Source organism: Eimeria acervulina, genomic scaffold (assembly GCF_000499425.1).
Source record: "Eimeria acervulina Houghton genomic scaffold, Eah_scaff22, whole genome shotgun sequence".
Taxonomy (NCBI): Eukaryota; Apicomplexa; class Conoidasida; order Eucoccidiorida; family Eimeriidae; genus Eimeria; species Eimeria acervulina.
Window position 1 is genome coordinate 47,911 of NW_013548571.1, and position 25,616 is coordinate 73,526.

General features: G+C 50.4%; 4 protein-coding genes across 4 annotated transcripts; 3 read left to right on the top strand and 1 right to left on the bottom strand.

The window, feature by feature from the left end:
* Positions 1-11,234: 11,234 nt before the first annotated feature.
* Positions 11,235-12,772, top strand: EAH_00005390 (hypothetical protein, conserved; the record flags this gene model as incomplete). The annotated part of the gene is made up of 4 exons (XM_013392835.1): positions 11,235-12,029; positions 12,210-12,272; positions 12,428-12,499; positions 12,701-12,772. The coding sequence occupies 4 exons, from the start codon at positions 11,235-11,237 to the stop codon at positions 12,770-12,772; spliced, it is 1,002 nt and encodes a 333-aa protein (XP_013248289.1).
* Positions 12,773-14,068: 1,296 nt separating this feature from the next.
* EAH_00005400 (hypothetical protein, conserved) lies at positions 14,069-15,535 on the top strand (the record flags this gene model as incomplete). The annotated part of the gene is made up of 1 exon (XM_013392836.1): positions 14,069-15,535. The coding sequence occupies one exon, from the start codon at positions 14,069-14,071 to the stop codon at positions 15,533-15,535; it is 1,467 nt and encodes a 488-aa protein (XP_013248290.1).
* A 4,601-nt stretch (positions 15,536-20,136) lies between these two features.
* EAH_00005410 (hypothetical protein, conserved) lies at positions 20,137-21,279 on the bottom strand (the record flags this gene model as incomplete). Its single annotated transcript, XM_013392837.1, has 1 exon — positions 20,137-21,279. One exon carries the CDS (start codon positions 21,277-21,279, stop codon positions 20,137-20,139), a length of 1,143 nt encoding a protein of 380 aa, XP_013248291.1.
* Positions 21,280-23,413: 2,134 nt separating this feature from the next.
* On the top strand, positions 23,414-25,335 carry EAH_00005420 (hypothetical protein, conserved; the record flags this gene model as incomplete). The annotated part of the gene is made up of 2 exons (XM_013392838.1): positions 23,414-23,459; positions 23,633-25,335. The coding sequence occupies 2 exons, from the start codon at positions 23,414-23,416 to the stop codon at positions 25,333-25,335; spliced, it is 1,749 nt and encodes a 582-aa protein (XP_013248292.1).
* Between the last annotated feature and the right edge of the window lie 281 nt (positions 25,336-25,616).

Here is a 25,616-nt window from a genome sequence, read left to right on the forward strand (position 1 = left end):
CAGTAGCCGCACTGTGGGCGCTGCTGTAAAACAATTACGTGGACCTGCACGTCCAGGCATTATTCATACTTATCTGCTGTGGCGTCGTTCAATGCTCGAATTTTGCGTTTTACTTGCGAGGTTGGCAAAGTCACGCATGTGGCAGACTTAGCCTTCTTTTGTAACAGAATCTAGCAGCCCACAGTAGAGCTCCGGCAACCACCTGTGCATAGGACGATCGAGCCAAGCCCCGCTTAACAAATTGGCAAGGCCTTCAACTGAGGGCTCCACGGGGTGTACTGGTGATCCACCGACAGGTATCCATCCTGCTCTTCCTGAGTTGTAACATGGCGTTCATGCTGCTCTTCCTATTTTTCGCCTTTTGCCTGTACGAACACACCAGTCTAAATGAGCTCGCTTTTTTCTCAGGCCCTGCGTCTTAAAACGTAAAACCCCCTGGTAAATATGGATACTCTACTCCCTGGCATTCGAACCCCCGTTTAAGAAGAGGCATTCCCTACTGCCTGAGAAGCTTGCTAGAAGGCGAAGCAAAGCAATACGAGAGACACGTCAAGCCTTCGTAAAAAATGTTTCCGGCGATGGGCACTACGGCTCCACGGAAGACTTGGGTACTTTTTCCTCATTAACTCGAAGGTGCGCAAAAGGCCCAGGAAGGCTGTATATGAGATGAACCAAGCAAATATCGAGTCCAACTCTATGCATCGGTTCCCGAGACGTAGCCTTGGCACTTTACAACCTTTGTTTATTATAACATTAACCCAATGTGCCTCTACCAGTGCTGTAACTATTAGAACAAACAAAAAATGCAGCGTACACCAGTATCCATGTAAATACTAAGTAATTCATCTATTTCTATTCCAGGGTCCGTAGTTCAGAATCTGAGATGGCGTGGTCGGGAGAAAAGATCCCGGCACTAAGGGAAGCGCTAGGGGAACCTCTCTTCTCATCTCCCGCTGATTTCTAGGGATCGTTCTTCTGTACTCCAGAGATGCTGGCTCCTTGGCGGGTGCAGGTTGAAATACCCCGGCTACTTTCGGAAACGTTCGACTACCTTGATCAAAAACGCTCTGCCGAGAATCCGGGAGCGGCTAGGTCTCCAGCATAAGCACACGTCTGTAGTCTAACGGTCCCACGTCAAGAGTGCGCCTCTATCGAGCTCAACTGATTGATGACTCACGTTTTCTAGCGGGAATCTGAGCAAACAGTTACTGGTTAATACCACAGGTTCATTTGCCGCTGATATGCCCGATGCATTTTCCTGCATTGGCAGCCAGGCACGTGGTGACGTACAGAGTCTCAGGAAGAGCAGGCGAATGCCAGGAGCAACACCGTAGTGAGGCGTTGTCCCACTACCACTACAGCACCTTGAAGGCCAACACGTGGTGGAGGAGGCAAGAACAACCTGAGCACCCTGGGAGGGGCAGCACACTGCAATACAAGCAGGACACATTACGGTGCCAGTCAATAGGATAGCCAAACCCTGGCCAATCAGGCGGAATTTGAACTCTGGTTGGCTCCAATGCTTCTTGGCTAGCTAGAACTTGGGGGATCAGATCGGTCGTCTTACAGTTCATCTCGGATATCTCCACGACCAACTGGCCTTGTATTAGGTGCCAGGCTTAATGCGGTAAACGCAGCGCTCTACGACGCAGGTTAAACTTTTGCGCAACGGCGTTTGTGAAGGTTGACGCACATACACAAGAAAACCTCGCATAAATTCCACTATTGGGCTTAAGCATAGATGAGGAATCGTGGGGAATATAATTTAGTTGCACAACGGTGTTGAAGAATCGAATTCCCACGCTGTCAAGCCTCTGTTTCGGAATTAAAGTCGAAAACTTCGTACTTGAAGTTTAAGCTGCGCAGCGTCTATCGTTACAGGTTGGGTACCCCATGCAGTGTGCAGGCCTATTGTCTACGAACAGCCGGCATGGCCCTTTCATTCTCGTTTCAGTTGTATCACCCACACACAAAAATTTTAAGGCACGTACACAGGTTGAACATTGTCATTAGTGAGATGGATTGCGCTCGTTTCCTTCACAGCTTGAACCTACCAGGAAATCTCCCACATGAGCGTTCTTTTAAAAGGGAAATTATAAAGCACAGAGAGGAAAGTGGCCGCCAGTGCTGCTTACAACGATTTTGGCCGTATACGTCCACCAATAAATCTACCAATGGGGTAGAAGTTCTCCCACGACTAGGCACCTCTGGACTGCAGTACCAGTACAGTTTTCTGGGAAGGTAAAACCTACGTGAGAACGCAGTGCTATTTAGAGTCTCTTAGCTAGCCTTCAGGAGGCTTTGAAGCACAAACGCGTTGACCAGTTGCCCTGCAGCGTTGACCAGCGCTCAACTAAATGGCGAAATGCACTGGGTATACTTTATGGGATGCCTACCATGGGAAGCCGCCATTCTCAACTTGATGTCACTACACAATTTTGGCCAAAACTGGAACGAGTTTCACTGTGTAATGCCTAGTCTAGCATGCCACCACCGGAAGGTCCTCTCTAAGCCGCCAGTCAGTTCGTCATTGGAAGTCCGCACGAAAGCTGATGCGTTTTCCTCCTGTTCGTTATGATCAGGGAACCTGCCTTTTGAGAGTTCGTGAAAGAAAACAGCGCTTCTTATGACCAGAATACGGTTTCGCTAGAGTCCGCAGGAGTCACAGAAAAAAAAGTGTTGCAGCGCTTCCGGAACACCAAGTGGCTGTCCATATGGCAAGAGCAGAAAACCTTTCTACTACTCCCTAATGGCCTGAGCGCCGCAGGGTAGGATGCATTCCCATAGGAAGATTGCCCAATGATAGCTACACTATTCTTCAGGCGTATATTTTCAACTACATATGTTCTTGTTGACAATATAATTTTGCTAGCGCGAGAATGCATACAATTACATGCCTGTGTACAGATATTTAAGAGGAGATTATTCGACGTGTGGTACCGTTCGCTACACTTCGATGCATCAATGCTCGCTTGTGAATGAGCTTTTTTGCATATCGAGACTGCCTTCCACTCGCTATTTGAGAAGCTTAGTGTCTCCTGAGCAAATTTGCAATTAGCAGGTCTAGGGTAGGCGCATCACGCCAAGCACAAAAGAGCAGCTTCTGCAATTACTTATCAAACACAGCTGCATAATTGTAACCCTGCCGTAGAAAAATTAAGCTGCACAGCTTGAGAACAGAGTGATGCTACTACATCCAGACGGGCGCGCAAGGCCCTTGTTTGCATGAATGAATTTGTGTTTTGTATTTAAAACTGTTGCACCTTCATCAGGGTTCTTGATTTTAACCCAACAATGCAGTTCAAAACACTTTTCATCCGAGCGGCCAAATACCCCTCAGGTGAAGAATGCAACCAGAAAGCACTCCCAGTAATCGCTTGAACGTAGCGAGCTCCATGCCGAGCCTCCCGGGGACGCAGTTCGCCCAAAGTGCCAAAGTCGATATAGAGCGGGAGGAATGGAATTCATTTTTGTGCTCTCAGTCTTCCTGAGAATCCCATTGAGTTTCAGCATCGAGTAAGCACCGTATGGCGGGCAGGACGACACATCAAGATGCTGTCCGCAGTACTTGGCGCTGGCGGTGCGTAGGGGAATTTGTTTTGTATCGTACGTCATTGTTGCAGCTAGCTGCGAGCCTTAACGCTGTGGTAATTAGCAAGACCTTCGATCATAACGCATTTCATGGTGCCCTATGGCGATAGAAAGGGACGGCGTGGATGCTCGACCAGCCAGTCACTAAGATCTTCTCATGATTGTGCACCTTATGTTGAAGGCTGGATGAGCAGGGTCGTGACGGAAGGCGTTTACCCCTAGAGGATAGTAGTTGCCGGACAAAAAATGCATTTGTTGTATCTGTCTGCAAGAAAACATCAATTCATTCGTATATCGTGGTGGATTTTCTCCGTCACGGGGACTCACGATACGAGGAACAGGAGCTTTTGTGGCTGTACCCGAGAATGCAGTCCGCGCACACCTAGACTTCGAAGGAACCTTCTCATCGCTAGCACGCTTTTAGTTCCGGGATGACACAATTGGTTTTGACTCAATTGGCTTCCTCAGTGAAACCATGCTTCGGCTGCTATTCTAGTCGAGATACCGAAGCCCCGCTTTCCAAAACCAAAGCGGCTCTTGAACGGCAAACAGAGGAACCGAAGACTCACTGTGGAAAGACTTACAGTGAAAATAATGGTACAACTGGATAGGCAAGCCCAATCGATATAGGATTTAGAGGAGAAGCCGTTCACATGACTCTCCTTTATAAAACTCCGTTCTATCAGTTGGTGCGTATCAAATCCATGTTTCTAGGCCAACGGTATTGTAGATATGCAGCCTTCAGGAACACTACTTTAGAAAAAATCGCTGAACTATTGGAGCCACTCGTCCCCCCAACCTGTATAGCAAGGGTAGTGACTTTCTCATTGTAGCCACCCATATCATGGGGAGAGAGTGGTGACTTGGCACGGCGTTCTCCGAGCCTAACTACGCCTGCGGAAAAAAATTTCTCCCGCCCAGGGCTTAGATGTGCATGTCACTCAAAGGGGATAAGTCCAGCAGCTAACACGGTGAAGCCCAATGCCTAGCCTTGCCAATTAGCGTGGGGGCGAGTACATTAGCAGGACCATTATGGGGGCGCTATTCCAGTCATCGGTACAAGTGCCTGGGAGGCTTTTTTGCGCCAAGTTTAGGAACGTTGACTCGGAAAGGGTTACCTTCGCGCACCTCCACTCAGCTTGAGGATGAACCGTCCGGCGCAGCAGGCGTCGCTGGTGCTGCACCTCTTCCTGCATGTTCCAGTTACTCCAGACAACGTAACCCACTTGCAAAACCATCCAACGCAGATTTCGTGACCCCAAGGAATGGTTACGCTCTCAGCAAACTTCAGCTGGAGCATGCACGAGCCCGAAAACCATAAATTAAAACTCATTTGCGTGTGCGGGATTGAAACGCAGTGTGGAGCCTATCATCAGGATTTATGGGCAAACGGAAAAATGAGCCAAATCAGTCACATGGCTAACGTTGTAAAACCCCCCAACAGTTCTGGTGGAGTCTCGATGGAAGGGTTGCAAATCTTTCGTTTCACACTACTTGCACGCTATTCTGCAAAGGCGTAGTTGTTGACGTTCCAACGCTGCCGATTGTTAGCAGTTTGCTCCCCGGCCTTTCGATTTTAGCCGCAAGAAAGGGAATTGCGGCGCGTGTTTCGCAGCAATAGTGGGGGATGACGCCCGAATGAGTTTTCGTATCAAAGGGCACTTGCGCCTGAAGTTTATTCAATGATTGTGTGCGTACACCATCTGCTAGGTTGAACTGCAGGGAATGCCCCACAAAGTACCCACATCTGTTGCACATCCTCGACGCACCTGCAGGTACAGCTACCTATGGCGTGTTGGTGTGTTGAGCCGGCACCTCCGATTAAAGCATGCTTGAATCAGAAGGTTCATTCGAGGATTATGCTTTGGTGCTAGTCCCTCTTTTAACCTGATTAGCACGTTGTTAGCCGAGGATATGTCTCGCAGCTCGCGTTGTTGAGTTCGTCGCCAGGCTGTTCAAAGCCTTGCTCCTTCACTTCCCTAACTATTTGTATGCCCTTGCACTTTAGAATTGTGACCTGGTTGATTCCAGGAGAAGGGCAATGTGCGCTGGATACTTTTCCCTGCTCTTCTGAGTGGTCAACTCACCTGGTGCGCCCGTCTCAGGTTTTGTCTTTCCCTGAGTGGGAACGGCCCCGAAAGCTGCCCAGGTGAAGACTGTATCAATGATTTTCAGATATATTTTTTTCTTCCTGAGCTGGGGTGGTACAGTCGGCCTTTCTCTGTCGTTGGAACTTGGGTTTGCCAGCATGTAAGCGACTCCGTTTATCACATAACTGTTCCTCTGATATCCACCCGGATACTGATTGCCTTGCTCTACGCTCAAGGATTGTGATGGAACGCAGGTGCAGAAACTGCAAGGTTGGTGTAAGAAATCTGCTCCCCAAGGATTGATATTCGTAGGGGTTTGATGGGAACGTCCTGTTTTTAACTTTTGCCCCAGGCTGTTTTCCGATTAGACAGGAATCCGTATCGTTCCGTACCATGGGGAATTTTCATACTCCGGAGGTGAGCGGGAAGTGGGGTTTCCTGGCCTAACCCAGCAGCAATTAGCTTGCCTCCGCTCGTGGTGACCAGTATGCCAATATGTACAGCAGCCTTTAGGGCGCAATTTGGAGGCAAGCTCTGACTCTCACCGAAACTAGCGACCCTTTCACTTCCCGCGCATTGCTTTACTCAACAAAATTGTTTTCGACAGAGGCGCCATCATCCCTGGCAGTCTCTCCTGGGGGGAGAAGCACGGATAGGTTCTGGACGTAGCTCTCCACCGAAAGGCAAATGCTGGGAAATGCCTATCATTCAGCGCAAACGTCAAATATCTTCAGGCAAGCTTCTTAATATATTTAACTTCATTTTCGCGTGAGGAGAGGCCCCGTTCCAACCCTGTAGCGGTCTACACCACGCTTCATGAACGATGCCTGCTCGGGTGAGCCACGCAGAGTATAGCGGGGAGACTTTGGCTTCATCCAAAATGCCGGCTGCTGCAATCCCGTCATGACAAACGTGGGCCGGTAACTCCAAAAAGTGCAGCTGATCTCGCCGTGCCTGCGCAGCTCTTCGTTGGCCCAGGGTACTGGAACCAGTGGGCAGAGGAAGAGGCCTATCTTGAGTTGCAAGAGTTGCTGCTGCACCTTCTGCAGCAAAGCTTCCTTCTGTGCAGGCATACTGAAAATCCCCTCTAGTGTATGCACTAATACGCTGTATAATTGTTAAGTACAAACTTGTCTTCCAGTAGCAAGCGGGCACACGGGCATTGCCAGTACATCCAGCAACCTGATGCAGAGCATGTTACAGTTGATGCTTCGACGGTCTGGCAGTTGTCAGGTCTCTAGGAGCCGAAGAGCACCAATGCACTGCATTAACCCCGTTTTTGCCTAAAGAGGCATGCACATGCTTTGCCAGAACACGAATACTAGTTCGCGGAAGTTCGAGGACAAGGGCATAGAAATGCCTGAATGCTTCATTTCCAGCATTCCAACCTTATGATAGTGGCTTACGAAGCTACTACAATACGGTTGGGAGCCACAAGGATATTCCGGGGATGAAGAATGTTTCTTTTAGGCTTTTGCACGCAGCCGCAGATAAGTTATATACGTCAAAAAATTGTCGGAGGAAACCGACTATCAGTATCAGCACGTGTGAGAGTAAGGAGAAAGCAAAGACGCATACGGATGGAGACGTTATCAAGCTAATTTCGGCGGAATAAGTTTGCCACGACCTGTAGGGAAGATGGGCGATTCACATTCAAACGCAACGCATGAGAGGAATTCGGCTGCATAGTCTGCTGTGGAGAGCAGAATGCGTGAACGCGCGGCGGCCACCCACGTATCCCCCCAAAGGGCATTCCTAGCAACAAAACCTTATCGCCGGAAGATAAGTACTCGGCCTGTCATACATACTGACAGACACAAGGCTTCCGATTATTGCCAGAACATTTCTGTAGGGTTTCTTGCATCGCGCAACATGGTTTAAAAATCACCAATTCAGTTATGCCGGTAAGCGTCCTGGACTTTACAGTTCAGTCACACTTTAAGCCAAGACCGCTATACAAACGGTGCCACGCTACATACTGACTAAAATGGGCATTCTTTGACCCTCTCAAAAACCCATTCAAAGGTGCAAAATGTTCAGTATCTGCCGGCGGAATTCTCGCCAAGCATGCATCGTTGTGATCAGTATTACCCCAGAGATCTAGCCGAAGATTCCAACTATGATCGCACAGATTTCCCCCAGGAGATTCCAAGCTCGTTGATGTGCTGCGTCCAGATCCAATAAAGACCACGTGCCTGTGTGCAGTGGTGTTACTCGCATTACGTAAATTGTCAACTGAAGCAGTAGCTTAACCCATGCCTTGCGGACCAGCTGCTGGCTAAGCACGTGGATCCTCTACAGGGAACAGCTAACCGTGAACAATTGGCAAAGCGGGTGGGGAGTCATACAGCAAGCGAGTCAACTGCCTGCTTCTGCAAAATTACAGAGGTGCACCTCGGGAAATGCTGGGCCATGAGTACGGGTCCAAACGTGCTACTGGTAAAGAATAACATCACTTTCGCAATAGCTGGTCGCAAGAGCTTTCTCTTGTGGACGAGTCATCAACAAGGAGTGACCGCGGCGAGTAATTGTGAGGGGTTCCCCTCAATATAACAACTAAACGGGCTTCGCGGCACTTGGGATTTATGGGCTGTAAACGACTGGGGCGCATTCTCACTAGCATCTGTACAAAGACGTAGCCTGCGAGGCTTTAGAGCCCCCTGCAACAGTACATTCGCGGAACGGCTTCCGCTAGCTTATTCCGACAGGGTTCATAGCCTTCTCACACGATGTGGCTTGATGTGGCTTGGAACGGGGAGGTGATCTGGGGGCCACGGAGAATGTTGCAGGTGAGCGAGCCCGTGCCTTTCTCTGTTGTCCCTTGCTTAGAATAAACTGGGTTATAACGCCCTCCTTCCAGAATTGGGTATTTCTTTAAGCCCCATTGACTTGCCAGTTTCTCTTACTAAGCCCCTGCGGGGCAGCTCCCTATGTCCCACTACAGATTATTTCTTCCTGGCGAGCAACACCTGTCCCCCAACCACAACCTGGGAACACAAAAACTCGCATGGCCAGACTTGTACACATCAGCAGGAAAGCGGTATAAAAAGTTCCGAAGAAGTCGATTCCCCCCAAGGCCCACCTGTGACGAGAATCTTACAACGGACCAGAAGAGAATTCCCAGTTGCAATAGTGTCAAAATGCTTGAAACAAAAAATTAATAAAAGCAACACCGCCTTCTGCCATTCCTCAGGTGCCCTGCGCACTGTAACAGGATGGCCTGGGGATGGGGAAGAGATAGTAGTGCCCTAGCATCGTTGCAACTTACCTTGCTGTAACCAGTGTTGCCTCTACAAGCAGAGGTGCACGTTCAACTCAACTCAGCCGCATTCTCTACATGCACCAACACTGCACACAATCGTTAAGCACTTGCTTGGGTCCTTTTTGGAAGGCTGCACGCAAGAACAGGCGCATGCGCCAACTTTGGGCAAACCATCCTGCGGAGAAAGAACAAACGGGCACGGGAGAACTGCAGGGTTTGCAGTCGAAGTCGAGTGCGTACAAGTGATTTACTGCAGGAATGAGCATTGCCGCATGCTCGTGAGTGTCCCGAGCTTGCGCTCGCGGGGAGGACTTTCGAGCTCCAACAGAAGGAATTGGGGTAATGCTGGGTCTCATCGGTTCAGGCTTTCGGAGGTGTTGTTCCAATTTGCTGCACAACAATCTGTACTACCGGGGTAGTATCCGCCAGAAATATTTTCTGTGCTCCGTCGATATACAGTGCACTGCCCGGTCTGCCCATGCCACTCTGGAAGGCACCCGGTGTTGCAGAATAGCCCTACACACGCTATGGAGTTAGATAAAGTCATATACTCCCAGTCACGCTGCTCCAATGCACCATGAGAGCATCTAAGACTCCGGCATATGGGTAGGATAGGAGTGAATAATTGTTTTCGGATTATTTGCCGTAATTTTCTTTGTGCGGTAAATGCCCTCGCATACAAAGCCCTAGGCCGGGCATCATTCCTCTTATAAAAAAGAGAAGTGGTGTCCGGCATGTACACCGCGCAAGAAAACACCAACAGGAATATGGAAAGTCACTGGTGTCAGCTTTTCAGAACCACAGTACACACGTTTCCAGAAGCCTGGTGGACGAAGTGCATGGAGAAACGAAATTGTGGAAAAGAGTCAAAGCTGAGAGTAGGAGGACAACAGGAGAATGATGTTCCACACAAAGACCGAATTGGGAGGCAATTGAGTATGCTTTAATAACATCAATAGAGGAAAAAAAAGGAAATGAAATCAAAGTATAACCCATTCCTGAGGCTGGAGGCAACAACGTGCTACACAGTAGCCAGGAGCCTCGCAAATAGGGGCAAACCGTAGAACTGGAACCCCACTACAGAGGTGTTGCTTTCTGGAATCAAGTAAATATTTGAGTGTGGCCACCTGCAAACATGCTGGTCGCTGATGGGTTTCTAGGAGGTCACTGATAGTTTGGACTTCTCATGCGGCGGCGGGGGCTCTTCAAGGTTGATCACAGTGTGATTTAGAGATAATGCATTAATTCAGTGGTGAGAAATAGTATGGGATTATCATTGTAGCATCATATGTTCCTGAAATAGCCGGAGGGGGGGAGGATGTCTTGTGGCGGACCAATCGTACTGACACTCCAGGATCAAGTGAGACCCTCGCCCTAACCCTAACTATATTAGAGTCCCTAAACTAAGGCTCCAGTGGATAACTGCCACCTGCAAGGTTGATAGTTAAGTGCTTGCCACTTTAAACAGCTCTCGAGATATACAACGAATACGGGACGCTGCGTGCCATGCCCTGGAGAGGCTGCCTAGAGCTTTTTAATGTAATCTGGCGAAAACAGGAGCGTGAAATTCCATTCATGACAACAAAAGCATTCAATTTTGTGTACAACTCCGTATTTCTTGCCTCCCACCGTTTTCGTGACTGAATGCTAAGGGTTCAATCTGCACAGATGCGGGCGCACGGCGGCTTCCGTGACGATACCAAATGGTTATCTTCGAGGCTTCCTTCCTTTTCAGTGCTGTCCTGCCTTTTTGGCCAAATATTTGTTGGACCAGACTTGATTTCCTTTGTCTCTGGGGGATAGGGGCAGACTGATCAGCTGCGGTGCTGCGCCTGGCGTGCTGGTGACAAGCTGCGTCGCCCCTCAAGCGGAGCTCTAAAAAAAATGAACGTTCTTGTCCTTCCTCTCAGATACTTTTTCAGAGGGTTTTAGCTGAGATGGGACACACTATCTTCCAGCACGAGCCTTTAGGGGAGCTTGAACTTCCGTCGATGTGATGCGGCTCCGTTGTGAAGGGGTGACCTTGGGACGAAGCATTGGCACAAAGCTGCATCCCGCCGTTGATCGGCTTTTTTCACTTCTTCCCGAAAGTTAGTGACGAAATTATGAATTTGTTTTAGCATTCCTTGGTGTGCTGCACCCCGCAGTGAGGAAGCCGCCTGAAAAACGTGGCGGCGCTCCGCTCGTCGGCCCGATTTGTTATTTCCTAATTTTGCAACGCGTGCAGCAGTTACATCTTCCCCAAAGTTCTGTAAAGCGGGGAGAAGCTCACATGAAAATCTTGAGGCAAAATGGCTAAGACGCTGACGACGAGTGGGGACAGGACGCCCATTTTTGAAGCCCTGCAGTCAGGTACCAGCGCAGTTTTGCCGGCAGCAACTCGCTCTCAGATACAACAGCTGCAGCAATATGAGACAATCCAGGAAGGCAGACAGGATCAGCAGAGGCTGTCAGCTGTACAGTCAAAAGGGAAATCGCCCGCTGATACTGGGTCGGAAGGAGGTCTTCGCAACTCCTCAACAGAAAATGGAGCAATAGTTGTTGGTATGCTCGTCCAGTGTGGGGAGTGTGGCAAAAAATTTATCAACTCCTACTATTTAGAAAAACATATTAACAAACGGCACAGGGGCGATCCTCGCCAGTCAACTGTTGCTCTGCTTGAAAACCCGCATATCTCAACACTTGGCACTGGTGGCTTTCATCAGGCTTTTGATTCGGTCAGAACCGCCACATCAGCACCCTTAACAATTCTGGAGCAACAGCAACAACAACAGATTACCCAGCAGCAACAACTCCTGCAGCAGCAGCAGACGCTGCAGCAGCAGCAGCACCTGCTGCAGCAACAGCTCAGTCTTCTTAGCGCTGCAGCATTACGAGCAACTGAGATGCCAAAAACGACTAGTGATTTACCTCAGCCTGCGCCAGTGGCGGCTTCCGTGGGGGGCGTGCTTCTTGAAGAGGCGGGAGGTACTCTTGGTTTCGCATCTGGTAGAAAGAACTCAGCGTCGCCCACAGAAGATACCAGAGAACAAGCAATGGCTGATGTGAAAAGCGACGTCCAAAGAGAAATCCAGAAAGCAGTCAAAGTAAGTAAAGGGGAAAGCTAGGTTGAGTAAGATCTGTTTCGTGCACGGTTTCTACTGACGTTGTCCACAGAAAGTTCAGCTCTCAGTTCTCCCACTCAAGCGAATTCGCTAATCAAGCGTTGAAGCACTTGCTGAAGAAGTTACCCGGTTAGGGTGAGCTGAACCTTTGCCTCTCTGCAGACGCTCAAAGATACATTCAAGGACGAACTGATGGAGCTGCAACAACAACTTAACAACATCGAGGCAAGACGCTGATGAGAAAAGCCAATAATTCCCTTAAAATTGTTGGGCACACATTCCGCGCCAACCTACAAAGTCTGTTTACAGCTTCTGTGAAGGAGCAGCATAGGATAAATGCTCATGAGGTGTAGTACAGCTGTGTTTGAACGCGGCCTCAGCCACCACAGCATCGCGATACTGCGGCCGTGTTGCTTGAAGAACTAAGAGATGCACCTTCAAGGGAAACCAAGGTTAGTGCCCCTACCAGAAATGGGGAGCCAGGTTCCACCAATGATATCATGAGCATATTCGAAACAAGTGTACTGGAAACGTCTAACGATGCTACTTTTGCCCATCAAAGTGTAGCATATGCTAGGCGTGGAAGGAAACAACACAAATCGTTGTTGCTCAACGGTTGATCAGAATTGTGTGTTCTCTATGCTTCTCGGCAGAAAAGTCGGAGCAGGAGAGCAGTCAACGCTCCCCCTTCACATACGACAGAGCAAAAGGTGTGCATGCAGTAGAAAACAGCCCGGTACCCAACAAGACAGCCGACGACGTGCTGGGGATGCGAAGCACTGCATTTGTGTGCACCTGCAGTATTCTTTTGGTGGCTTGTCTTTGCAGCACTCGAGATCAATGCGACAATGCTATACGCCGTCTCCTGTTTCTACCAATCGCTCTGGCTAGTCTTTCTTCACTGAAGTTTCCGTGCAGAACCCTACAAACCCCCTCTCCCCCTCCTCCCACCACCATTACGCATAAGCTACGAGACACGAGTACCACGCTCAAAGCCACGAACTACTGGAATATGCTCCAGAGCGCATGTGCCTCTGAAAGCCTTATCTTTAGAAATGCGTCGTTCAGCAATTGCTTTGATCACACGGGCTGGAAGTAGTGCCAAATTTAGAGACTTTGCCCCCGAGTCATTCTACGTTGGCATAAATGTAGTAGCAATATTCGCGAAGATTCCACAAGCAATGAGGCTCACTCCAAGTTACTCTTTTCTTGACAAAGTAGCAGGATAGAGCCTGTCGAAGGATGCATCCTGGATGTGCAATCACTCTGTTTTTCGTAGAGTATGAAACTTTTAAGGGAAACAAGAATAAACTTAACTAAGGGAGGTAGAAAGACTATCCACTCGTACGAGGCAGCATCTCATGAACTTTTTGTTCCGGAGATTATCCCGAATTGCATGCAGACAGTACAGGGAGCAGCCGCACGTACAGGAGTACTTCCTCCGCTTCTACTGAGCGTTGCAGCGCAAATGATGGAATCTCTGATATAACCAAGCATGCTATGAGGCGAGGGGGGGACAGCCACCTTTCGCAGAGGAGCAAAGGAATTTACCAGCGCGGCCGTAATCGGGGAGAAGCTGAGGGAGGTCGTGATTGGTCGAAGACGGCCACAAGGGGCAGTGTACGTAAGCCAACAAAGGCCGTGGACGAACAGAAGCACGCAAAAAATGCTTCACGACAGCCATGCATGGTGCACAACGAGGACAATAGCTCAGTCAGGTCCAAAGACCCTCAAAACAGTTCTGACCTTTCTACTAAGGGGATTCCTCAGTCAGCTGCCGCAACCGGTCCTGAAGCAGCCAAGGAAATGCGACGAGCCATCCTCTGCCTGTTGATGTACTCGCACAGGCAAGAAAACAAGTATCAGCACAAGCGACTAAGAAGTGCACAAGCAAAAGGGGGAAATCTGTATTGTCGCATGCAGTGCAGTGCGTGGTGAGCAACGTAGCAGCAATGCAAAATGCTGTCTCCTTTCCAGATGTTCTGGTAGGTCGCTTTGCCTTTTGCGTCTGCAGAGAGTTCATGGCGAGAAGTCAACTCCCTGACGTGCTGAGGCATAACAACAAGCCTCCTCCCGACGAGGTGGAGAAGCAGCTTGAACTACCTCCAGGAACACTATCCTGCCAGCTAGCCAACTACTTGCTTCACCCAGCCGTCGCAGCGCATCGATCCGGGGTGACGACGTCCAACGCACCCCAAAACTCTGACAGTCTGAATTTGCCCTGGCCGGCTCCCCATGGAGTGGGAGGATGCTGCTATCATCTACACAAGCCTCCCCAGCCCCCAAGAACATTTTCCGTTAGAGCAAGATTGCAGCAGCTTATACAGCGGTTCGCTGGTAAACCGGCTACTCCTGCTATCGGATGCCCTGAAGCTCAACAACAAAATGCAGCGGCAGGTGGTCCTCTACAGACTCCACGTCAGCGGTGGATTCCTCCTTCCGCTGCGGCTCCCCCGAGGGCCGCTGCCTGCAATTTGGGAAGCAATCCCCCAGTACGCCTTAATGGGGCCCAGTTGGTAATGCAGCACGGAGGCCAAGCTGGTAGCGTTGCATTACCCCAGCTGGGGGCACAGAAGCAACCTCAACAGATCTTGCCGTATACTATAGATGGAGGAGCAGCCCAGTCCCCAGTAGGAACGCACCCTTTACCGATGAATACACCGAGAACCGGCGTGGTTCCTGGGGCGCCTCTGGGCCCCGCACCTCGCAGGGAAGCCCTCGAATCAGCCCCACTACAAGATGGTAAAATCACTAGGCAGCGTCCTCAGTCGCAGGAGCAATATGTTGGAACCCGTGAGAAGTCGAAATCTATCACAGAGAGGGAGGTAGGGACTGTTCTACCTGCTCTGGCGTGGGGAGGCGACGAAGCAATTCCCTCAGAAGAGGACCTAGCATTACCTGAGCCGAAATCTCCCTTCTACCCAGCAAGGAACCCCGTCGACGGAAACAAGGTGGCCCCAATATTCCCTCCCTGCACCAGCTGGACTCCCATAGAGCCCCCACCGACTGCAACGTCTGTTCCGGTCTCGGTCTTACACGCAGCACTGGCTGCTAACGGGATGGTTCTTCCACCGCATACGGGTGCAGCTGCACAACCGATAGGGAGGCAGACCACCGCGCAAGTCACGCAGCAACGGGAAAATAACGGACTGATCCCGGAGAAGCAACAGCTCCACCAACCAGCCTTTCCTCAACACCTACAGTCAAACTCCTTCGGAGTGGACTTCGCCGGAAGCCGTTTACAAGCTGCATCTACCCATGAGGAGCTAAGCGGTGTGCAGCTTAGGGCCCCTGATGGCGCTTTTGGAGTTTTTGGAGGATCTGCAAGCACCGCTGCAGCCCAGGGCCTACCAGGCGCTCAAGGAACTGCAGAATTTCTTCCTTCGGCAAGGGGCAGCAGAACGCTTCCCGAAGATGCCGGGTGGACCACAACGACCTACCAAGCCCAAAATGACCTTGGTCCTTGGCAATTCGCTGGGCTGACGTGATGCTGCACCTCTTTGCACCCGCTAACGACGCAAAACTGAACACTCCTGGAAGATGGCGTATTTATATTGCTTGGAAGGGTCCTAACCTTTGGTGTTTTGCATGAACATATAGTGCGTTTTGACTCCTCCAAAGATGAGCAGAATCAGGGAAGAACGAATACTCGAGTATCAAACAACCGTTTATGTTGCTGCAGCCCCCATATCTAGCTCTAATTTAGTCTCCCCCCCAGACGGGTGATGGCATATGAGCTACTCAACGCCTTGCAGACTTTCCAGACTCCAAAAGTAATCCGTTTTAAGAGTATCTGTGCTGGTGTATACTCTATGAACGAAGCGCCTGTTTCCTCATTCCATCGATGCTGCGTAAGCACAATTTTATTGAGGCTCCACCTTTAGCTTGCAGCTTCAGCGAAGGCCTGTCAGACACCCCTATAACTGCAGATGGAAATTTTCATTGTGGAGCTGCACAATAAGATCATTGTAGCGGCAGAATGGGCAACAGGGTACCTTTGCACTGGAACGCTGGCCGATGAGGAACCGCGGAAAGGGTTAGCGGCAGCGACAAATTAATTACAGCATGCGGTTTGAATAGACATTTAAAGGATATGACAGCAGTGCGGTGTCTGACCAGCTGGATGCTTCTAGCACACTTGAGCAAATCAGCTAACTCAAGCGACACTGGAGTTCAACACTCCTGCGGTGTGTAGCGATTGAAGATGGCATTTGCACCGAAGATGGAGGGGCCACCCCACTTAATTTCTACATGCATAAATTTCCACTTCTGCATGCTATAAAGTAAAGCAGTGGCCATAGCACACTGAAATTGCTGCCGCAGCACTTGTACCGCTCCGCAACCGTTTGAGGCTCAGGCGCTGAGTGACCTCGTGGGGCTGCGTGAGCCAGATGGTAAGGGATGCATAATTCCACAAAAATTCACCTGGGTCTTGAAGCTACTGTATTATAAAGTTGTAGGGCAAATATATCTCCCAGTATTTGCTGTAGAACTCTCATGCTGCGTCACTGCTGCTGCTGGCACGACCAGTGTTGAGCACTGCTACAGGTACTGTGGCTGCACGTTGCTTTAACTTGTCCCATGCTTAATATCCTTGTTTATATTCTATATATTGCTAAGTGGGTGTGTGTACGTGCCCCTTCTCCTGCAGTGCGGCAGAAAAAGTAAAAGGTGCTCGACATCTTCTCAGCCAACATCTGTATAGCACAAAACACTCAGTTTCCCGTCAGAATGGATGGAGAAAGCGATGAACCCGGAACTCCCAAGTTTGTAATTATCACCCCGCAGGGGAGGAGCACCAGCAGCAGGGGATATACAGGCCCGGGCATCGCAACTTACGTCGTAGATGAGGAAGGAAATACAGAGAGATTTTCTGGCGAATATATCGGAGGCATTAGGCATGGGGCAGGTAACTGGAGAAGCACACCTATGCCATGCGGCAGGCTGCATGGCTGAGACGAACCACATGATGACTGCTGAGAGTGAATGAAGATTTGCAGCCAGCGTCGAATGTAAAGCAACAGCGTTCTTACGCTGACTGTCTCCCCTATCGTACGACACAGCAGCATGTTTACGCTAAAGAAGCGTGCGGAATAAAAGAGACAGTATGAAAAAGTTCGTCCCGTTCGCGTTAAGGAAACGTGCCACGACGCATGTAGCGCTGCAGAAAGGCAACGGTGCGTCGTTCCCCTCTGTAGGAGAGTATCAGTTTTCGGACGGCTCCCAGTTCAAAGGTCGCTATGAGAACAACAAGAAGAGTGGACTAGGTGATGCGACATACAAAAAGAGGGAAATAAGCGAAGAAGACGGTAACGTGACCACGTTTTCACAGGAGGTTAACGTTGCTGCGCTGTTCTGCTTTAACATCAACCCACGATTTTACCACCTCACAATCTGATACTGTGATGCCGCTTCCTTGTGAGTGAAGCTGGAAAGAGCAAGTCATGTCTTCATGCGGCTATGTGCTTGCATTGACGGGCCGTCTTGCCTGAATGTACCCCTGGTGGCGTGCAGCTGCGCTTCTTACAGGGGAACCCCAGGTGATCGGTGAAGCGAAGTATTTCGGTCATTTCGTTGAAGGACAGCGGCAAACACATGGTTGCATGGTGTATCATAATGGGGATGTGTACCAAGGTACTACCAGAACCGGCAGTCAAAGTGCCGCATGGGTACAACGTGCCTCACAACGCGGCGCAGGGCAAGCTCCTTTAGCGTCCACTCTTGTTTCGTATGCCCTTTGATGAACGAGCACTCCAACATTGCGTGCAGGGGAGTGGCTTGCTGGCCAGAAACACGGCGAAGGTTCTTACCGTTTCAGCGCTGACGGTTCTGTTCTTTCTGGTCACTGGGTTGCGGGGTTCTTGAAGAGGGGCCGTTGGCTCCTTCCTACTGGCGCAGTGTATGTTGGGGAGTTCGAACTAAATAAACCAAGTGGGAGGGGAGCATGGGTTCTACCTGGTGGCAGTCAGTTGCTTGTGGAGTACATCCAACAGGTAGGTGACCAGATTTTTAATAGCTGTTGATGCTTACTCTGCTGTTGATGTGTGTCTGCTGGACCCTATAGTGCCTATAGTGATAGTATAGGGTCCAGCGGATGTGCCCATTGGAACATGTGCGTGGTGTCTTGCACGCAGTGACAGCTTAGCTTTCTGCTGCTGCCATGATGCTCTTCGCATTCGCCTTCCCTGTGTGTATCCGTTGGCTGCTGTTTAGAGAAGAGAAGTGTCCAAGCCAGGAGGGAGTGAAGAAGCCACGGCGGAGGAAGAGGGTAGTGGGAAATACGAAATAGAGCAAATGCACATGCGTTGCATATGCAGCGTTGCTACCCGAGAATAGGCTTCAGACCCCATCTTTTTTGCATCATCCTTGAAAACAGGCGACTGAGTGTCTATTCTTTAAGATAAAACGAACAATTAGACCTTGGTTCTCCTGGAGATGTAGGTACACGGCATATACAAAACTAAGAAGGTTATTTTTAGTGCTGGAGGACTTGTTGGTACACTTAGGGCTGTTGTAGCGGCAATAATGACAGCAGTTGTTGCATCGTGGTGAGTTCCTTACTGAGTCCACTGGACAATCTGCTGGCCTCCCCTGACTCGGCTGAACAGGTAATACTCATGCCAATGCTTATGGCTTATCCTGTTGACAATGAGGTCCCTGTTGAACAATGGTAAAACTAACACTAGCAGAACTGACTAGCGTATTTAGCATTATTCAGCATTATGGTCAACTCCAACTACTCATGGGGGACATTCTAATTTGAGTAAGCATTTGTTCCTAGATATAAACTCCTGCAGGTTTCATCCAGTTTTTGTCAAAGCTAGGCGAATCTAATTTACTAGAAACCCCGTTCCGTCAGGACAGGTCACGACTGATGTACCGCATAGCTGCGGTACACATGGTAGCACCGTGCTACCAACGAATTCGCAATATGCCCACTAAATATTATATGCGCATAACGATGGTATAAGGCAGAGAGCGTCATAGTCCTGGAGTTTACAATGCCCCAACGGCATTTTGCCGTAGGTTTACAAGGACGAGCCCTGCTGGCTGAGAAGGGGCCCGGCAAACACCGTCTAGGCGCATAGGGCAAGCCAAAGCGATAGAGCAAGAGTTGCGACCCGACACAAGGAAAGCGATATGCTCACTTGACACAAAATCTGATGCGCCCAAATTGGCAAGCAAAGACGTAGCGACTATTCATTCTTCTGCATGGCGTGGTACTGCGTGCTTGCAATCCTAGTGGTTTTTGCTTGAGAAGAGGCAAGCTGCATCGACGCACCAGCAACTCTTTGACATTCAACTCAAGAGCTGATCATACTGCCACGGATCAGCAGAAGCCGCTCCACTGTTTGCGGTGGAACAAGAGCCGATTTAGCGGAGACGAAGATCGTCCCAAGTAATGAACTACTCCGTTCCCAATCTTTTTTTGGAACTTGTTGGTCCTTCGCACGGCGAAGTTCGGTAGATTTTTTGGCTCATGCTGAGAAGGAGACGACTGCTTCTTTGCCGAAGCCAGCTTGCACAGTGATGAGAGCAACAAGTTTCCATGTTATAGCGGCCAATAGTTCAGCACAGTTATTAAGCCTTCCATTCCTACCTCCTAGGTAGGGGTTCTCACGCGGAAAGTGGAGCAACTTATGGCGATACGCGAACGTGAACTGGATGGGCTTTGCTGCGAGATGGAGTGTAGCGATGCTTTACCAATATAAGGCTTCACAAAAGGGCGACCACGAGCTCGAAACGCCTCCCTCAGGCGATCCTGAGCGTTTCTTTTTCTATGCAGTGTGTGGACATTATGTTGAAGGAAATCTATTCGTTTTAGATATTCAGGTTGTAAGGGACAGTAGACAGTACAACAGTGCTGAATATTTACTGCGCTGGTGATACATGTTGAGTGGATCCAACCAAGGGTAATGCAGTACACACGAGCTGCATCGTTGGGGACACCAGCGGGTTGCCATCTGACCAACTATAGTTGAGGGCCTTCTTCGAAGGATAAAGGCAACAGCGGTGACGCAAAATGGGTTGTGGCATGGCCACGGTTGTCTTCCAGGGTTACGTCTTCGGGAGTGCTAGCTCCAGAAAATTAAGTGTCCAAGCGCATCTGGCGCAGTCCCTGCCCATTAGGACACTCGCTAGCCTCATGGCCTCGTTTCCTGCATCGGTAGCAGGTGCGCCTAAGCGCTAGTAATGCCCTATCAGGTTGTGGTTGCTGCTGTGGGTGCTGCTGAGGTGGGTAGTAGCAATGTGGAGAAAAGGGAAACGGCGGGAGGCCCCCCGAACCACCTTGAGCTACTATTCCTTCAGGCCGGTGCCGGGCCCGTAGCCGGTGGCGCATTCGATGGGCTTCAGGAGGCAGCCAATGTTCTCGTCCTCTTGTTGATGCTGATGGCGATACCGGATGGTACGCGTAATTGGAGTAGCTTGGCCGTCCCGTTGGAGCGTGGGCGTGGGCCATCATTTTGTGCGGTAAAGGAGGCGGCAGCAACAATGGCACGTTGTTAGACACCCCAGCACAGCTTTCAGAAGCAGCAGGAAGAGGCGCACTGGCCGTGAGCTTTGCCACTGGCTCCAGCTGTTGCATAATCTCTGCCCCCGGTGAATTCACGGCCGAGGAGGGTTTGTTGCCGGTGTAGCTAGTGGCATGCGCATAAGGATCGGCACCGCCCGACAACGCATATGGGTCTGCTAGAGGCTGAGCTGAACTCAAGCTACTGTGGGGATGCGGATTGCCCGGTTGTTGCTGTTCCTTCCCCCACGGGAAGAAGTGTGCTGTCCTTGGAAGACCTTCCCATTTGGAAGGATCATGGCTTGATGAAAGTTGGCTTTTTCTCCATGGAGGAGTAGGGGGCATTTCGCTGTCCTGCGATGCTTGGGGCCTTTCAATACCGTTGGGAGGCTCAGCGGGTGGAAGGGGTATGGCCAGCTTGGGCGGTTGCTGGGGGCAGGCTATGTGCATTGCATGTACAATAGATGAATTCGAGGACCCACCGGGTATGGTGTGCAAGGGCTGATCAGGAGGAGGAGGCGGTGGTGGAGGAGGCACCATGAGACCACCCTGCTGCAAGGCCCAGGAGTTTCGATCCACAGGTTCCGTGTCACTCGTGTCGCTGCAAATAGGGCTCATGTCTCTGCTGCAAAGGGCCCGAGAGTCCCGAATCCTACCAGACGGGACTTTTGCCCAGGGTCTTGCGAGACACCACTCTGCGTTAGGCGTGAATGCGGGCATCGGCGGGTTTCTGTGGCTGGCCTCGCCCCCTTGAGCATTCTTAGGTGTTGTTTGTGAATGTGGCAGTTGGACAACAGCTTCCCACATTCTTGGTTCTATGGTAGAGGCTGTCTCCTTCTTGCTTGTGTAGTCAAGCGAAAGATAACATGAGGATCTTTTTGCTGTTGCCTGTACTGGCTGGCTGTAAATTGACTCCTGGAGCGCCTAAATGCACTTCCCAGAGACACTTGTCCCTCTTTGAAAACAAGTAGCGAACGGGGACACAACGAGGGAAATGTCGTGGAAACTTGTCGGCGACGGTAAAGCACCCAATGACAGAAGGGCCCAGTGGGCAAACCGACAGCCTGAAATATATGCTCGAAAACAGAAATCATAAGTGACTGGGTCTTGTTGGCAAGGCGAAATTCCTGCCACTGGCCAGAAAAAGACAAAAAGAAAGCATCCACCTTCTCAAAAAATCCACGAGTTCAATAGGTGCACGGCTGTCCGAGTCTGTCGCCCGTCCGGCATTGAACCGCCGCAGGTAATGCAGAGGACCCTTTGCGGACAATAAATAAGCTTTGTAGTAATTGTTGGTTTTGGTATAGTGTTTTGCAGATGCGTCCGGAGGCTACCATGAAGAGTCCCACATGTTCCAGGGACCTTCCAGCCGTGCGGGAGGTCCTGTGGTCCCCTCTACGAGACAGATTACATCCCCAATGCTCCTTGAATTGTTTCCTCTGTAAACAATGACAACTAGCTCAGTCCACATTGCAGACATGTCTTCAGGCACCTAAATGCAAGTGGAAAACGCGCGCGCGTAGATCTACTGATCGTGCACCGGCGCAGTGACCTCGTTGGACTTGTTTCTGGGGCTGCCTGATACACGCTCGCTGAGAACATCTAGCAACACCCACCTAAAGATCCACTTGGCAATGGTAGCGTAAATAAGAAACAAAAGCGTATGGTTTTATTTCCTTGAGGCATACTGCCGTTTACAGCGCTGCGAGGCCCCCGCCCCCGCGTTGTTCGAGCACACTGGAAGCGTAGAGGTAGCACTCCACAGGAGGGGAAAAAGTGGCCGTTCCTTGCTTGTCTTTTCAGACTCCCAGCTGAATGCAGATGAGAAATATTTTTAGGGTGACAACTTTATTCTAGCACTTAGAATCGGGGCACCGGAGTGTTTTGCAAAAAAAGTTTTATAGGACGTGATGGCTCCTCCACACACTCTATACGGTTGAAATTGACAAACTTTGGTCCAATAGGCCCTTTGTCAAACGAGTACTAAGAGCGTACATTCCATCGCAAACTTCGAGATGGCATAAGAGATGCAGCAACGGTGTCCACGGACTGAAATAACAACATGACTTCAGAACCTGACGAACCTGCAAAGACTAAAACACCCGAAGTTACTTCTGGGTCGCCTCTATTCAACGACTTGGAAGAGGCAAACGAGCTGAATTCTCTAGCGTCGATTGCTCCGGGCGGCACCGCTGTAAAATCTGCCACTACTCCAGAAGCTCTGGCTACAGGCACTGCCAGCGAGCTGAACTTGAAGTTTGGAGCATCGGAAGGGTTATACAGCTTTTCTTCTGCAAGCTGCCTCCCAGGCTGTTCTTCCAGGCAGCATATGCTGTCCCCTCAGAGTGTCTCTAGTGGCCACCGCTCAAAAACGTGTGTTCCTCTGGTGGAACCAAATTCAGGCTATTCACCAAATACGTCTGTTGCCAGTCCCCTTCTTAATGAGCTCAGATCTGACTGGAGATGCAAGACGGCCCGTCATCTTCCATGCACTGCCAGGTCTCGCTGGAATGCTGGCCTCAATCATAGCGGCGTTGAGAAGAATGGTCCAGCCTGTTCCTCCTGGGAAGTAATCGAAGAGCAACAGCGCATGTTGGAGTATCTCCAGCAAGCAATATGCTATTGTGAAGAACGAACCAGCATGGGACGGGCTCTTCGGTCGCGCGAAGCAGCAGTTCGTGCCCGGTTGTTGCATGAACAGTTGGAACAGCAGTCGCACATGAAGAAGGCGAGAGAAGAGAGAAACAACTCACTCATAAATGAAGCTGTATGGTTTTCACTTCAAAAAGCCATCATCCCGCACCGCCCAGCAGCTAAGCGTCTTGGAGCCTGCTTAACTGTCCTACACAAGCATATGCAGAGGAGTCTGTCATCTTCCGCGTTTGCCGTCGCCTCTACAAGTCAGCCGAATGCTGAAATACTTTTTGCAACCCTCAGCAAAGAAAAGTAGTGCTGAAGCAAAAAGATGACGCTCACGTCAAACTTCTTTGAGGCCTATAGAGACAGCCCGTTGGGCAATTGTTGCTGTTGAAGTGACACCGTTTTTTCATCTCAGCTTGTGAATTGTGTGCAGCCCCCGGCATAGGTGGAACAAGAGCATCCCTCACACCCCCAGCGTTGAAGAAGGACCATGAAGAGCCCCAGGGCAAAAAGAGAGCCATAACGTCCCTAGGCGTCACCGTAGGAACACCAGATTCAATTCAACAGGAAGCGAGCAGAAGATGCTGGGCGAAGAGAACGAACCAAGACTCCAAAGCTTCCACGTCAGTATTATACGAAGGGGCAGAAGATGCTCTTGCTGCGAGAGAGCTTGTACAGACAAGAGCGACTCTTTTACTTCAGAAGCACCACGGAAACAACAGCGATTCTTTGCAACAGTTGCTTTCTCTCGAGGGAGAGGTGCGCGGGCAGATGGCGCTGCTGGGGTCTGAAACTCATCGGGAAGAGCCACACTCACGAACCGCTTATGGAGACCCCCCAAATGCTGCGGAAAAGCGCAGTGCAAGCCCACCCATACCGGAGGAGACACCTGATTTTCACACGCACAAAAGACTGCCCCCCTCACCACCACACCGCTTAATTGCTCATTCCGATCTCCGTTGCTGCTGTAACAGTGCGCACATCAGTAAGCGCACGCCACATCAAACGAATGCTCCCGTGTCTGTCAGCGATAGCGCAACCAGGGAGCTGCAGCCAGCTTTTGGGGAGCAACATTGGCTCAGTCTTGCTCGTCAAGTTTCGCTCATACAAGAAGTGCTGCTGCGGAATCAGCAGCAGCATCAGAAGCTGCAGCGCAAGAAACGCAGTGATAGACAGGGTGGATCATCCAGAAAGTTCATGCAAACAGGTGACTTCATGGAGGTAAATGCAAGTGATAGCAGTGCCCACTCCAACCCACTCGACCAAGCAGCGGGAAGGTCGTTTTCACCTCCAACAGTAGCAAAGGAATGTGCTTTACAACGGGGAGAGGGCAAAAACGACACTGCTCCTAGTACTTGCATACAAGAAAAAGATAAGGTGCAGCCGGGACGACGCTCAGTAGCGGAGGAGAGACTCAGGAGGCACCGACTGCGATTACAGCAGCAAAAGGAGCAAAAGGACAAAGGAGAAAATGACGCTCTAAGGCAACGCTCCAGCAGGCGATGGCGTAATGATGGGCTCGTTGACACCAACAACTTCATCCCCGTGCCTGATGTACAGCCGCGTGAATGTGACAGCATTGCAAATGCTGCGAACAGCCAGTGCAACCCTGGATGCAGCAATAGTAGCTGCGGGGCAGATACCGTCCATAAAGTTCGAAGTTTCTCCGGAACACAGCCGACACCAGCCACCCCAGCAACTCGGGAAGGTCTCAGTGAAACCCAACCTTTAGAGGCACCAACTGCACTACCTACGAATACAAGCCAGCTAACCCACGGGCTTCCGCCTATGGCGAAACTAGCACTTTTGGCGCGTCCTGCCGGAGCCGAAAGATCGCGAGCTCCGTCAGGGCAACTGCGACCGTATCCACCTACAGGGACCCCTCGGCTTCCAGTTTTCCCTGCTGCAGAAGCTGCTGCCCCTTGCCAGACAGCCTCGAAGGCAGAGCTCTCAGACGACAAATCCAAGACCACATGCACGCAACAGATGCTCACTCAAGCTGACTCCGATAGTACCACACAAGCGCAACGTAGCTCCACAAAACAAAGCAATCCAGGGGCCAGTCGCCAGCTTGCATCTGTTGGAGCCCTGCCGCCTCCTGGAGAAGTGGCTGATCTTCTTTTAGGCATGAAATAAGCAGTATTATACCGTCGCGAACAAATCATTTGCTCGCATGTCGTGGATCTGTTTTACAACGGGCTATCAGGCAGCAACATAGAGAAACCGAAAGGAAGAACACGACCGAGCTAGGCTCAGCTTGCACAGTGAAAATCCATGTGCAACGCCATTCTATCAAGGTGACCAGAAACCTTAGCCCGGCATTCGGGTATTCAGGGTCGTTCGTGTAGTGTTTGTGAATAGGATGAATACCTGGATGAGTCTACGTTACGCACACGATGAACAAGAGCCACAGTCTA